We start from the raw sequence: 15,376 nt of genomic DNA, 5'->3' as shown, positions 1-15,376 counted from the left end.
AGAAAGAAAGAAAGAAAAGAAAGAAAGAAAAAAAAAGGAGACAATGTGCCGGCACCACGGTTCAATAGGCTTATCCTCCGCCTGTGGCACTGGCACACGAGGTTCTAGTCCCGGTAGGGGCGCCGGATTCTGTCCTGGTTGCCCCTCTTCCAGGCCAGCCCTCTGCCATGGCCCAGGAGTGCAGTGGAGGATGGCCCAAGTACTTGGGCCCTGCACCCCATGGGAGACCAGGAGAAGCATCTGGCTCTTGCCTGCGGATCAACGTGGTGCCCCGACCACAGCGCGCCGGCCGCAGCAACCATTGGCGGGTGAACCAACAGCAAAGAAAGACCTTTCTGTCTATCTCACTGTCCACTCCACCTGTCAAAAAATAAATAAATAAATAAAAGGAGACAATGCAAAGTGAACTGAAATAACAACCACCACTCTGAGTAGTGAGGAGGGAGTAATCAGCACATGTTAATGACTCTCCAGGTAGAGAGAAAAAGACACTAAACTTGGGATCACTCTACAGATAAGCAAACAAACTAAGCATAGTGCTTTACATTAGAAATCTAATTATAAACTGATCTTAGACACATACTCCTATGAAAAATCTAAGAATGTGGGTGCTTCTAAATATTCTTTGTTCTCAGATGACAACCTAATCTGTATATCCTGGTATGTCCAAGATGCATTATTAAATGAAAGCAGCAAGGTGCAAAATAACTAGTATGCTCCTGTTTGTGTATAAAGTGTACCTGGAAAAAAATAGTGGTAACCTCCCTGAAGGAGAACTAGGGGCCAGAGATGGAATCTTAAACTTCACCTTACATTTTTTTGTAATGTTTTAAATTTCTACCACATATGACTGAAATGCTATTCTGCAAGTTCTGTATTAATATATCATAAATATATCATAAAGTACATATATTTAATAAATTAAAATTCATTTATATACACTTAATACCTAACATAAAAATAATGCATTGTTTAAAAATATTGAGGAGGAGGGAATTTTAAAAATTGAGAATATTTCTCAGTGATAGGATTCTGGGTCAAAGAAAAAAGAAACTTAACTTTCTCTGCATAGTTTACTCACATTTCATGTATTTACTTTATTCCAGAGGTAGAGAGAGCGAAAAAGACAAACAAAGATCCCATCAGCTGATTCATTCCCAAAATGCCTGCAGTTGACAGAGCTAAGCCAGACTATGGTTAGGAGCCAGTAAGCCAATCCAAGTCTCCCACATGTGTAGCAGAAGTTCAACCATCATAACTATCACCTGATGCCTCCCCAGGGTACTTTAACAAAAAGCTGGGATTGAGAGAATTCAAATATAGGCACTCCTATGTGGGATCCAAGTGTCTCAACCAGCACCTTAATTGTAAGCCAAACATCAAACCTTACATATTACTTTTTAAAGAAACTACTATATTCATTAGAAATTCATAAGAAACTTGATCTCAGGCTACCGCAAGAGGCAAAGAGATTTCATTTTATTCCCTTTGGAGTTGTTTGATTGTATGCCTTAAGCATGTATTACTTTTGCAATTAAAAAAAAAAGTTTAAAGGTAGGTGTTTGGCCTAATGATTAGGCCCAGTTGTAAAGGTTAGTAAGTCTCCACCAGCAACACTGGCATCCCATATGGGTGCTGGTTTGAGTCCCAGCTGCTCCACTTCCAATCCAGCTCCCTGCTAATGCATCTGGGAAAGCAGTGGAAGATGGCTTAAGTGCTTGGATCCCTGCACCCACGTGGGAAACCTGGAAGAAGCTGCTGGCTCCTGGCTTCAGATCAGCCCAGTTCCAGCCACTGTGGCCATATAGGTAGTGAACCAGCAGATGGAAGACCTGTCTCTCCCTCTATAACTCTGCCTCTCAAACAAATAAATCTTTAAAAAAATAAATAAATAAGAGATGCCTGTATACTATAATGGAGTGCCTGGGTTTGATACCTAGCTCCAGTTACTGACTCTAGCTTCCTGCTAATATGGATGCTGGGAGACAGCAGGTGATTGCTCAAGTAATTAGTTCCCTGTCACCTTCCTGGGAGAAATGGATTGAATTTCCACCTCTTGGCTCCAGCCCTGGCTGCCACTGATTGAATTGTACATGTAACAAGCATCAGTTGGTTACATTTGTTGCAAACTTGTTTTGTTACATTTATTACTAGATTATACAATTTAGCCAAATATTATGCAACTAAGTGGTAAAATATGAGGACAAACATAGCATTATAGTGGTTTGAGTCCCAGCTACTCCACTTCTGATCCAGCTCCCTGCTAATGCAGCTGGGAAAACAGCAGAAGATGGCCCACGTAGGACCCTTGCACCCACGTGGGAGACTTGGCTCCTGGCTTCAGTCTGGCCCAGCCCATTTGAGGGAGTGAACCAACAGATGAAATTCTTTTTTTCTCCTTCCTTTCTTTCTTGTTTTCTTCCTTCCTTTCTTTTTTTCTCTCTCTCTCCTCCCTCCCTCCCTCCCTCCCCCTCTCCCTCTCTGCCTCTCTCTGTAACTCTTTCAAATAAATAAATCTTTAAAAAAAAAAGGAATGGTTGTTTCTTTGAAAACGAAATTAAATACTTTAAGAATACTCAGCAGGCCAGCGCTGCGGCTCAATACGCTAATCCTCCGCCTGTGGCGCTGGCACACAGGGTTCTAGTCCGGATTCTGTCCCAGTTGCCCCTCTTCCAGGCCAGCTCTCTGCTGTGGCTCGGGAGTGCAGTGGAGGATGGCCCAAGTGCTTGGGCCCTGCACCCCATGGGAGACCAGGAGAAGCACCTGGCTCCTGCCTTCGGATCAGCGCAGTGGGCTGGCTGCAGCGTGCCGGCCACGGCAGCCACTGGAGGGTGAACCAACGGCACAGGAAGACCTTTTTCTGTCTCTCTCTCTCACTGTCCACTCTGCCTGTCCAAAAAAAAAAAAAAAAAAAAAGAATACTCAGCATGTGGTACAGCAGATTAAGCAAGAACTTGCGACACTAGCATCCCACATTGTCGGTTAAAGTCTCAGCTGCTCCATTTCTGATTCAGCTTCCTGCCAATGCGTCTGGGTAGGCTATGGAAGATGGCCCAGGAAGCTTGCGTTCCTGCCAGCCATGTGGAAGACAACAAAGGAGTTCCTGGTTCCTGGCTTCAGCCTGGCCCAGCTCCAGGTGTTGCAACTATTTGGGGAGTGAACCAGCAGATAAAACATCTCTCTATCCTCTCTAAATCTCTCTCTCTCTTTCTGCTCTCTTTCTCCATCTCTGTCCCTCTGCCTTGCAAATAAATAAATCTTAAGAAAGCATCGTAAGATGGGGCAAATGCTTGGGTCCCTGCACCCAGGTGGGAGACCTGGACGAAGTGCTCGGCTCCTGGCTTCAGACAGACCCAGCTCTGGCCGTTTTCAGCCATCTGGGAAGTGAACCAGCAGATGAAGATCTCTTTCTCTGTCTCTCCTTCTCTGTACCTCTGCCATTCAAATAAATAATTTTTTAAAGGTTAAAATGGTGTATAAAAAAATCTACAGGTAATCTCCACTCAGGTTCTGTAATATTCTTTAGTTCTCACTCCAAAGAAAGGAAGAAAGAAAGGAAGAAAAAAAAAACCTAGAAAACCTAATCAACACATTATGGATATAGTTTATCCAAGGAAAACAATGTAGGCATCTGATTTGTGGACTCATAATCTAGGGAAATACATATACCCTTCATCAAAAGTTAGCTAACTATACAGTTACATGTTTTGAGTTAAACTGAGTTTAATGGATGTATATATCATTTTTAGGATTACCAGACTGAACTTTTTCAATTATCCAATCAATTATCCTACTAGATCACATCAGATAAAGAGCTTCTGCTCTGTATGTAATTTTAAAATAGCCACTAACAAATTGTATTTTTAAAAAAACAATTTCCATATGGGCCAAAGAACATGTGTTTCCAGTAGTAAACCAAGACAATATCACATAAAATGTCCACTTCAGTCATCTAAAGTTTTACACTTTCATAGTCTTACAATTTAGCACTTATTTTTCCTGAGTAACACCTCTTTTCCATTCAGAAGGCAGGTCATGCAGCAGGCAATACCACTTGCAGTGCTGATGGCATGTTTTTGGCCCACAAAGATTCCCAACCACAAAAGGATGATGCCTTTGAATCACAAACAAAATTACTTCCAGAAAACCAACCTGAATCATTTCCAGAACTCTATTAATAAAAGAGCATAATAACTTCCAACCAATAAAAGGCAATCCACTTCCTTTTAGCATCAGTTATACTCAGCAATGCACAAGAAGAGTTTCTGGAAAAGCTTTTCCTTGTCCATGTTAATTGTGACATTAGGTCTTGAGTTCAATTTGATTCTACACAAAACCAACTCAACCGCATTTCAACCTTTTACAATTCCTGTTACAGATACAAGATATTCTGTGAAACACAGAAGCAGCTCAAATGGAAGACTATATTTTTTCAATCAAATTCCTTGTTTCAATCCTCCATTCCTTGTTGTTAAGCATTCTCACTGTATTGCATTATAGGTACCTAAATGCCAGCTGTATCTTCTAATACCCTAAATACCTAGTTTGGCTTCCTCTTTTCTATTCTGTTCTAAACCAGACAAATCTTGGTTATTCAACTAAGTCTCTGTTTCAAAGTACTTTCCCAAGCTCCAGCCAAGAAACAGGAGCTAGGAAGCAACATGACTTGTCTGAATCTATACCTGATCTGAAACAGGAGTCTGCAACTTCATATTTTAAGCCAAAAGTTACAAAATGAAGTCTCAGGAACCACATTCAGCCAACAGATGCTTTTTCTTTGATCTACAGTATTTAACGAGAACATTGCTGCCAATATCTAAAAATCAAAGACTTTATATAAAAAATATGAGTCCTTGGGGATGACATTATGGCACAGAAGGTAAAGCCGCTGCCTGTGACACTGGCATCCTATATGGGAGCTGGTTCATGTCCTGGATGCTCCACTTCCAATCTATCTCCCTGCTAATGGCCTGGAAGATGGCCCAAGTGTTTGGATCCCTGCCACATACATGGGAGAGCTGGATGAAGCTCCAGCTCCTGGCTTTGGCCTGGCCCACCCCTAGTTGTTGCAGCCATCTGGGGAGTATACCAACAGGTGGAAGATCTCTCTCTGTCTCTCCCTCTCTCTGACTTGAAAATAATTAAATAAATAAATAAATAAATCTTTTAGGAAAAAAATCTGAGTCCTCATGAGAAACTGGAAGATTTAGTAACATCAAAAGGGCATCCCCATAAGAAATTAACTAGAGCTGATTACTGGCTGTGCACTTTAGATGGAGAATGTACTCTTCAATTAAACAGTCTCCATTACTTCACCTTCAAACTATATCCATAACTCAACCATTTCATACTAATTCATGGTTATCTACTTAGTCTTAGCCAACACCATCTCTCACCTGATTATTACAATGGCCTCCTAACTGAACTCTTCGTTTTCTACCACTTACCCTTTTGGGGGCTAGAATGATCCTATTAAAGTTAGAAGCTATTCATTCATTTATTGAACACCCTTATATGTACCAGCTACTGCTCTAGTACTTATAACACATCAGCAAGCAAAAGGCAAAAGTTCCACTACTGTGTGGTTAAATATCATTCTTTTGCCCATGAACCAATCTGAACACTAAAATAATTATAGTAATGAATTATGACCTGAGTAAAATAAACCTCTCAGTCCATACAATAAAAAAGCATGAAATATTTTTCCTTATAGCACAATGCCAATTAATAAATACAAAGACAGAAAATCATCTTTCAACCATCACAGAAATAACTGATTCAGACTAGAATTATCAATAGATGTTAAAACTATTAGGCAAGGGGCCGGCACTGTGGCACAGCGGGTAAAGCCACCGCCTGTAGTGCCGGCATCCCATATGGGCACCAGTTCTAGCCTCGGCTGCTCCAATTCCGATCCAGCTCTTTGCTATGGCCTGGGAAAGCAGTAGAAGACGGCCCAAGTCCTTGGGCCCCTACACCCGCATAGGAGATCCAGAAGAAGCTCTTGGCTTCAGATCAGTGCAACTCTGGCCTGGCCATTGTGGCCAATTAGGGAGTGAATCAGTAGACAGAAGACCTCTCTCTCTCTCTGTAACTCTTTAAAATAAATAAATAATCATTAAAAAAAAAAAACTATCAAGCAAAACTTTGAAGAGAAACAGTATAGTCACAAAAGCATTTCAAAGTATCTCCATTTAAATTATTTATTAATTATAAAGGAAAAAATTATGAACCGGTGCTGTAGCATAGTGGGTAAAGCCGTTGCCTGCAGTGCCGGCATCCCATATAGGCACTGGTTCGAGTCCAGGCTGCTCTACTTCTTTTTTTTTTTTTTTTTGACAGGCAGAGTGGACAGTGAGAGAGAGAGAGAGACAGAGAGAAAGGTCTTCCTTTGCCGTTGGTTCACCCTCCAATGGCCGCCGCGGCTGGCGCGCTGCAGCCGGCGCACCGCGCTGATCCGACGGCAGGAGCCAGGAGCCAGGTGCTTCTCCTGGTCTCCCATGGGGTGCAGGGCCCAAGCACCTGGGCCATCCTCCACTGCACTCCCTGGCCACAGCAGAGGGCTGGCCTGGAAGAGGGGCAACCGGGACAGAATCCGGCGCCCCGACCGGGACTAGAACCCGGTGTGCTGGCGCCGCTAGGCGGAGGATTAGCCTAGTGAGCCGCGGCGCCGGCCCCAGGCTGCTCTACTTCTGATCCTACTCTCTGCTATGGTCTGGGAAAGCAGTAAAAGATGGCCCAAGTCCTTGGGCCCCTGTACCCACATGGAAGACCTGGAAGCTCCTGGCTCCTGACTTCAGATCAGCTCAGCTTCAGCCATTGCAGCCATCTGGGGAGTGAACCAGCAGATGAAAGATCTCTCTCTCTCTCTCTCTCTCTGTCTCCCCTTCTCTGTAACTCTGTCTTTCAAATAAAGTAAATGAATCTTTTTAAAAAATGGTAACTTTCCAGTTAAGAAATCCAGCAGAGGCAGGCGTTTGACTTAGCAGTTAAAACACCACCTGGTTTGGTGTCTACATCCCATACTGGTGTGCCTGGGATCAAGTCTCGGCTTTGCTTCTGAGTTATTTCCTGATAATGCATATCCTGGGAGAAAGCAGGTGATTACTCAAGTACCTGGGACTCTACCACTCATGTGAGAGACCCAGACTGAGTTCTAGGCTCGTGGCTTTGGCCTGGCCCAGCCCTGACCGTTGAGAACTGATCCAACATATCAAAGATATTCTCTGTCTGTCTGTCTGTCTCTGTCTCTTTCTCTGGCTGCCTCTGTGTCTCTCTCTGCCTTTCAAATAAATTTTCTTAAAACACTAGCTGACACCAATCTTAATTGAGTTAAAATGGTTAAAACTAAAATCATGGGGCCAGCATTGTGGCATAGCAGATTAAGCTGCCATCTATGATGCTGATATCCCATGTGAGCACTGGTTCAAGTCCTGGCTGCTCCACTTCCAATCTGGCTCTCTTCCTGGGAAGGTAACAGAGGATGGCCCAGATACTTGGGCCCCTGTCTCCCACATGGGAGACCTGAATGGAATGCCTAGCTCCTGGTTTCAGTCTGGCCCAGCCTCAGCAGTTGCAGCTACTTTAGGAGTTAACCAGCAGATGGAAGATCTCTTTCTCTCCTCTGTATCTCCGCCTTTCAAATAAATGAAATGAAATTTTTAAAAAAATTACATTAAACAAACAGAAAGAAACAATACATCCTCATTTTCTCAATATACAAAGGTTCAACCTTTATGAATCCTCAGTTTTACTGTCAGACTGAAGACAGAAATAACTCCACAGAATGACAGAACTGACCAAACATCAGCTTCCAGTGACCATCTCCTCCTGTGGACTTTTAGTTCCTTTTGAGCTTCAATCAGAAAGGATACAAAGAGGCAGGGTTCCCCTCCCAGACTGCCATAGCAGTCATCATAGCATGATGATAGCCAATCAGAAATATGAACCTTCTTGTATTCCATCAATTGGCCATCCACCACCTGCAAAAGATCTAGGTTTTGCTCAAACTGTCCCAGCCCTTGACCATTATAGTCAGCTTCACTGATCTGAGCCTGGAAAGCAGGGAGGTACTATGCAGGAAGAGACCTCTAGTAAGCAGACTTACGCTGTGAGTAGAGCAGGATTTGAAACTCCAGAAGGGCACAGGTAAAAAGCTGGAACACATTTTCCACCCCAAGCAGTTCAAAGACTTCTCTGACGGGAAAGTCGAATAGGGGAAGCTCATTGGTACTTGGCCTCTGGCAGATTACTGGCCCATAGACTCCGGAAAACTTCAAGGACCGGCCAGGAGGTGGGAGTGGCACCTCATAGAGTACATTATATATGTAGCTCTCAAGGGGCAGTGGAGGTGGCTGAGGTGAAGTGACTGCCTGGTGGAGTTGTTCCAGCACACTCCGGCATGCCTTCATGAAGGACATGGGTGTGATGAGACAGATGCACTTAGAGACGTAGAGAGTGTCCCGGCTAATGTCGTAAGAGTTGAAGCGCTGCAGCTTGGTCCCAGGAGTGCCATCATCATCCTCCAAGCCACTCTGGTCTTGGCCACCAGCAAGGGCAGTGCGTAGGCCATCATACTCAGCATTGTGCATGTGGTAGAGGGTCTGCATTGCACTGCAGATCTGCTTGCTAGTCACTTCTTCATAAAAGGTGAGGGCAAACCCAAATGTCCGAGAGCCATCCTCCCTTGTGATAATAAAGGCATGGAACTGGGGCTCCCTGGGATCAGCTTGGGTCTTGAATGCCAGCCCTTTGGGCATACACAGCTGCAAAAAGCAACAAACAGTAAGAATATTTACTGATGAATTCCTTTTCAAAACTATCAATTTATTCCTTCACTCACTCATTCATTTATAGAATACCTATTATGCTAGGTGTGTATCTTCCCTAAAGCTCTTCCATTCTAAGGCAAGACAAATATTAAATAAAATGATGATGTACTTATTAAGGCTATAGATCAGAAAAAGCTTCTTCAGAATGAGGTTATGCTAGAATTCATCAGGCAGACAAAGGAAAGAAGGGTATTTCAGGAATAGGGAGAACACATATAGATACGGAAATAAAAGAAAGATTGGAGAATTTAGGAAAATAGTAAATAGTTAAGCATAACAGCATGATACTCAGTAAGATACATATTTGGAGATGATGCTAGAAATACATCTAGGCTGGCACCGCGGCTCACTTGGCTAATCCTCCACCTGCGGCGCCGGCACCCTGGGTTCTAGTCCCACTTGGGGTGCCGGATTCTGTCCTGGTTGCTCCTCTTCTGTTCCAGCTCTCTGCTGTGCCCCAGGAAGGCAGTGGAGGATGGCCCAAGCGCTTGGGCCCTGCACCCGCCTGGGAGACCAGGAGGAAGCACCTGGCTCCTGGCTTCAGATCGGCGCAGCACGCTGGCCATAGCGGCCATTTGGAGGGTGAAACAACGGAAGGAAGACCTTTCTCTCTCTCTCTCTCTCGCTAACTCTGTCAAAAAAAAAAAAAAAAAAAAAAAAAAAAAAAAAAAAAAAAACCAACTCTCTAAAAATCAGATACATGAAACTTCACAGCTAAAAACAAAACAAACTTACCTAACGGCTTTAGACTCTAACCAGCTCGCAAAACTCTTTTAATATTAAAAGAGTGTTCAAGGGTAGGTGCCTGACATAGTGTTTAGGATATCATTTGGGATACCTGAACCCTACAATGGAATGCCTGGGTTTGATTCCTGGCTCCAGCTCCCAATTCTAGCTTCCTGTTGATGCAGACCCTGGGAAATAGCAGATGATGACTCAAGTAACTGAGTCCCTAACACCCATGTAGAGACTTGGATTGAGTTCCTTCCTGGTTCTGGCCCTTGGTTCCAGTTCCTAGCTCCAGCCTTTGCCACTGTGGGCATCTATGGAGTCAGCCAGCAGATAGGAGTTCTCTTTCTCTCTCTTTCTCTCCCTGCCTTTCTCTCTCGGCCTCTCAAGTAACATATATTATTTTAAAGCATTCATTGGGGCTGGTGCTGTGGCACAGTGGGATGAGCATCTGCCTGTGGTGCCAGCATCCCATATGAGCATTGGTTCATATTCTGGCTGCTCCTCTTCTGATCCAGCTCTCTGCTATTGCTAGGGAAAGCAGTGGAGGATGGCACATGTGCTTGGGCCCCTGCCCCTGCATGGGAGTCCCGGAGGAAGCTCCTGGCTCCTGGCTTTAGACTGGCCCAGCTCCAGCAATTGCGACCATTTGGGGAGTAAACTAGCGGATGGAAGATCCGCCTCTCAAATAAATAAATAAATCTTTAAAAAAATGTTCATTTCATATAAACCAAGGAGCTTACATAATCAGTATAAAAATATACTTTTTTCACTGCAACTCAGATAGGTTATATAAAGAAACTTGGACAGTTAATCAAACTGACCTGAATCAATCAGTCCCCATTTTCCAATTTTACATGAACCCAGCTATTCAAATAAAATACCAACAGCCTGAGTTAATACAAGGACATCACATATTATGTTATATCCATTAGTCTTGAACTTGACTTCCCAAACCCAAGGTGTTTCTAGAATACAGAATATTAAAATTAAATAAGCTTTGGATTAGGAGTCAAAAAACTTTGATGGTGATACTTGATTTCTTCATCTGTGAAATGATAATGACATAATTTATTCTACTTACTTTGAAAAATAACAGTATTAAAAATTTAACAGAGAGGGAAGGTGTTGTGGTACAGCGAGTTAAGCTGCTACTTGGGATGTCTGTATCTCAAAACAGAGTGCCTAGAATTGAGTCCTACTTCTGCTTCCAACCCAGCTTCCTGCAAATGCATAGCCTAGGAGACAGCAGATGATGGTTGAAGTATTTAAGTCTCTGGCATCCATGTGTGAGAACCAGTGGAGTTCCTGGCTCCTGGTTTCAGCCCAGCCCAGCCCAGTCCCTGCTGTTATGGGCTTCTGAAAAGTAAATCAGAAGACTGGTATCGGTATTTCTCTCTCTTTCTCTGTCTCTGTCTCCCTGCCCCCCGCCACCCCACCGTTGCTCTGCTTTTCAAATAAAAAATAAATACATAAAATTTTAAAATGTAGCAGAAGCAATACAAAGATGTAGTTAGAGCAAAAGGCTGTAATCAGATTACATGTCCAAACTCCAAATCAACTACTTATTAGCCATATGAACTTGAACACATTACTTAATGTCTTTGGATCTTCGTTTCTTCATCTGTAAAATATGTACACTTGTGTATTTATGTATTTATTTACTTACTATTACTGATGTAAGGGAACCATGAAGATTAAATGACTTAATTCATATAAAATGATCACTGAAGTGCCTAGCACAGGGTGAATATTCAATGAAGATTGGCTTATTTGTAGCAGTATTCTATGATACTGTAAATGCTGTCCTATCTAAAATCATGATGAAACAAAAATACTTATTTCTGCCATATCACTGAGATACATACAGTGCAGAATTACAGAAAACTTCAAACTTCACTCAAGTAATCAATGCGATAAATAATCAACAGCTCAGTACTACAATATTTATTGACCCAATACTGTTTATCTGATATAATAGAAGCACATTGTGACTTTTAATATATCTGATATATTCTAAATATTTGATATATTGACCAAAATGCAGAATCATGAATAATATGCATTTTAATTCCTTCTTCAAAAGTGATTAGTTCTTGATAGGACCACTGGAATCATAGCCTCACTTCACATGCCTACTATAAATTACTCTGTAAATTATCTAACACTTGTAGCTAACAAATACTAACCATTCCCACTGCATCTTGGTCAAAGGGATTCCATTCTACATTCTCAGGATATCGTGCAAGGACCTTGGACTTGAATGTTCGTCTCAATGGTGTCTGCTCAAAATTTTCCCCTGTAAGAAAAAGAATGAAGCAAATTATCTCTCTAATGTCCCTTTAAATCACAGAGTTATGAATGTCTGAGCTTGGTACTCCAGCAAGGTACAGAAATGAAGGCAAGGAGGTTAGTATGCCAACCATCTAAGAACAGGAAAGGCATTAAAGTTATTAGGTCAGTAAAGAAGCTGAAAAAGTATAGCAGAGTTAATACTGGATACCCTAGCTGTCTTTGCTTTTCTCCAAAATGAAATTATTACTACAAACCCAATGGTTAATTTTCTCGGGAGAGAAGAGAAAGCACACAAAATAATAAAAGACTGTATCCATCTTTTTTCCAGTCTGAAAGTCACATTTAATTTGTTTAAAGTCAACTGAAAACATAACAGAAATATTAATTATTTTAAATTCTTAAAAAATGCATTCCTATGATCCTGAAAAAATAGAGACTAAAAGATACAGGAATATTAAGGAAGCAGATTTCAAAGTAAATCTAATGAGCTATTTTGTCAATTCAGAATCATTTGAAATGTCTAGAATTCTACTTTGTTTTCTCCTTCCCCCTCCTAAAAACACTAGAGTAAATTGAATTTAGGAATATTAAAGGAAGAACCAAAGAACCCACCACCTAGAAGGATACAAATCTGAAAAATATGGTCAAAAAAGGCACAAGAAAGTTAGAAGGCCAAAGGGTACAAAATGACACTAGGGTGATATATTTAAGAACCACCAGAAAGTGTTAGGTGTTCTCAATTTTTTGTGTTTACCTTCAGTCGTACTTGAAATGAAAAGGCTGGCACCATCCCTGGCTTTAGAAGCCTGTATGTACTGGCATAATGCTATATGATAAATGAAATAACAGAGTATTACAACAAAGCAGTGTTATTCAAACTTTTTTCACCGTGCCTCCAGTGTAAAATACATTTTATATAACAGAGCAATAAGTATATGTATATATATATAAATTTACTTAAAATTTTCACAAAACAATACTTACCTTTACTGTATGTGATGCCCTGTCATATTTTCTATCCCATATCATTAAAACAAAAGAATGCTGACTCGAAGACCTACTAATGGTCACAATTCACAGTTTGAAAAACATTAAGATTTAATAAGTTTGAAAAACAATAAGGTTTAATAGAATGAAGAGCTCAACCAATTCCAAATTACTACAAAGTCACCAGTGCTTTATCCAAAAAATATTGCCCCAAAGGGTTAGAGAATTGGTGTTAAATTAAATATGTCTAAATAGTACAAACAAGTAAGTTTAGTAGATGTCATAGAAAAATATACGGAAACATGATCAAGGACAATTCAGGTAACCGAATCTCATGACTATTTACTGAGAAACCATGTAACACACCAGGGTCTTCAGTACTGGAAAGGATAGAGATGACCCAGATAAGGCACCTACCCTCAAGAATGTCACTACCAAAGCTACAGGACAAAGCACCTTACAAAGAGCCACTTTGTATGGTGCTTAATTATTATCTGGGAGGCTCCAGATCTTTAGCCTATGTGTTCTAACCACAGAGAGTACACCTGCCCAGAATCCTGTTAACCTGCCCTAGCTGACAGAACAAATTCTGATCCAATTAGATAGTTTCTCAGAGTGGTATTTGGAACTCAGAGTAACTGGCAATTATTAAGGAAGATGCATTCTTCACCATTACAGGATGAGATGAACTTAAGTCAGAAAATCCTTCACTCTAAATGCTACCAGAGGTACCTAAAATGTTTCTTACAAAAAAGTTTGTAATACTTCTAGAGCACTTATTCCAGAAACAAATAATAATTCCAATTAGACAATTATTGTTTTTAAAACTAAAATGTCTATTCTACTTACCCTGAGGTTATGTCCATCCTCAGAAGCAATCACTTATACCTAATTTTCAACTTTCAACAAGACCTTTCTGTTAGGAAAGCAAGTACCACAATTTCAATTCCCCTCCTTTCCTGATCCCTTCTTCTGAAACTTTTCAAGCAAACTTTATCTCTCAAGATATGTTTGGGCCGGTGCTACAGCTCACTGGGCTAATCCTCCGCCTGCGGCACAGGCACCCTGGGTTCTAGTCCCGGTTGGAGCACTGGTTCTGTCCCAGTTGCTCCTCTTCCAGTCTAGCTCTCTGCTGTGGCCCAGGAAGGCAGTGGAGGATGGCCCAAATGCTTGGGCCCTGCACCCGCATGGGACACCAGGAGGAGGCACCTGGCTCCTGGCTTTGGATTGGTGCATCGCACCAGCCATAGCGGCCATTGTGGGGGGAGGGTGAACCAACGGGGGAAAAAAAAAAAGGAAGACCTTTCTCTCTGTCTCTGTCTGTCTGTCTCTCTCTCTAACTCTCCCTGTCAAAGAAAATATATATATATATATGTTTGTTATTCTTCTCTAAATAAAGGACTAACAAAATCAGCGGGGAGCTGGTAAGAGCTGCAGAAAGGAAGGATTGCAAAGAGCTTTCTCAGAGCTTTCAGCAGTACCTGCAAAGGGCCTGCCCATTTACTGTACGGCAGCAAGCAGCTATCATAATAATGATCTTCTCTATGGTCTAAACTTCTCAGAATGTATTTTTAAATTGCATTCAGTTCGGAGAGAAGATAAATATTTCTTTCTCCTAAGCTTCTTCACTTCTAGTTGTCAGTTTACTCATCATCTTCCTAACTAGGCTAGAAAATCCCCTCAGTTAAAAACCACAAAATAGCTGAGCATACTTAAGAATCAGAGCAGTTACCACATCCTGTATGAAAGCTTTTCAAGAACGATGCTCTCCTAAGATGGTTAAAAGCTTCCTCCTAGTAAGACAGGATGAGCTTTCAGAGAATGGATTGCACTGCGGATGGGGAGAATTATAAACCAGTGAGATGAAGACTGGAGCCAGAGGTAATAAGCAAGCTGAGCCGATTTGAGTGGCCAGAGAAGAGAGGGGAGGCCATGAAACTGAGCAGAAGTATTGATGGAGCCTGTCTCCACCATGTCTCCACCACTACCTCTCCACCTCACATCCCTTATTTTTTTATATGTATCTATTCTTTGTTTCTTTTTTGTATATTTTCATTTTATTTGAAAGGTAGACAGAGATACAATCAGACAGAAATCTCCTATCCACTGGTTTATTCCCCAAATGCCTTCAACAGCCAGGGCTAGGGAAGCCAAAGCCAGGAACACGGAACTCAATCTGGGTTGCCCACATGGGTGGTAAGGACCCAACTACTGGAGCCAGCATCTGCTGCTTCTTAGCATGTGAATAAACAGGAAGGTGGATTGAAATAGTGAAGCCAGGACTGGAACCAAGCACATATGGGATGCAGACATTCCAAGCAGCAACCTAACTGCTGTGCCACAGGTGCCATCATGCCCTTATTTTAATAAAAGCTAAGAGAAAGATGTCTTATGAAAGAATCAGGTTCGGAATAAAGGGACCATGCAGATGCCAATCTTAGATGAAAGTCATTCTATGAATTAGACCAGACTAGGAACAGGAACATACAGTATTTTCACAGCAAGAAAGGAGGCATGTAAAGGAGGTGTGTATG

General features: G+C 41.8%; 1 protein-coding gene across 5 annotated transcripts in view; it reads right to left on the bottom strand.

Annotated features, from left to right (window-relative positions):
- The window catches only part of DENND5A (DENN domain containing 5A), a 128,465-nt gene that overhangs the window by 67,105 nt on the left and 45,984 nt on the right, over positions 1–15,376 (bottom strand). For 4 of the 5 annotated variants that reach the window (XM_070073630.1, XM_070073634.1, XM_070073625.1 and 1 more), the window contains exons 2-4: positions 12,610–12,681; positions 11,750–11,859; positions 8,108–8,765 (exon numbers count right to left, since the gene is read on the bottom strand). In XM_070073630.1, the coding sequence (XP_069929731.1) occupies positions 8,108–8,765; positions 11,750–11,859; positions 12,610–12,681 (840 nt within the window). The remainder of the gene's footprint in view (positions 1–8,107; positions 8,766–11,749; positions 11,860–12,609; positions 12,682–15,376) is intronic. The other variant, XM_070073626.1, reaches the window with a different exon arrangement.

The sequence above is a fragment of the Oryctolagus cuniculus genome, chromosome 1 (genome assembly GCF_964237555.1).
Source record: "Oryctolagus cuniculus chromosome 1, mOryCun1.1, whole genome shotgun sequence".
Taxonomy (NCBI): Eukaryota; Metazoa; Chordata; class Mammalia; order Lagomorpha; family Leporidae; genus Oryctolagus; species Oryctolagus cuniculus.
The sequence above is the reverse complement of the archived record's forward strand: the minus strand, read 5'-3'. Positions and strand labels throughout refer to the sequence as shown.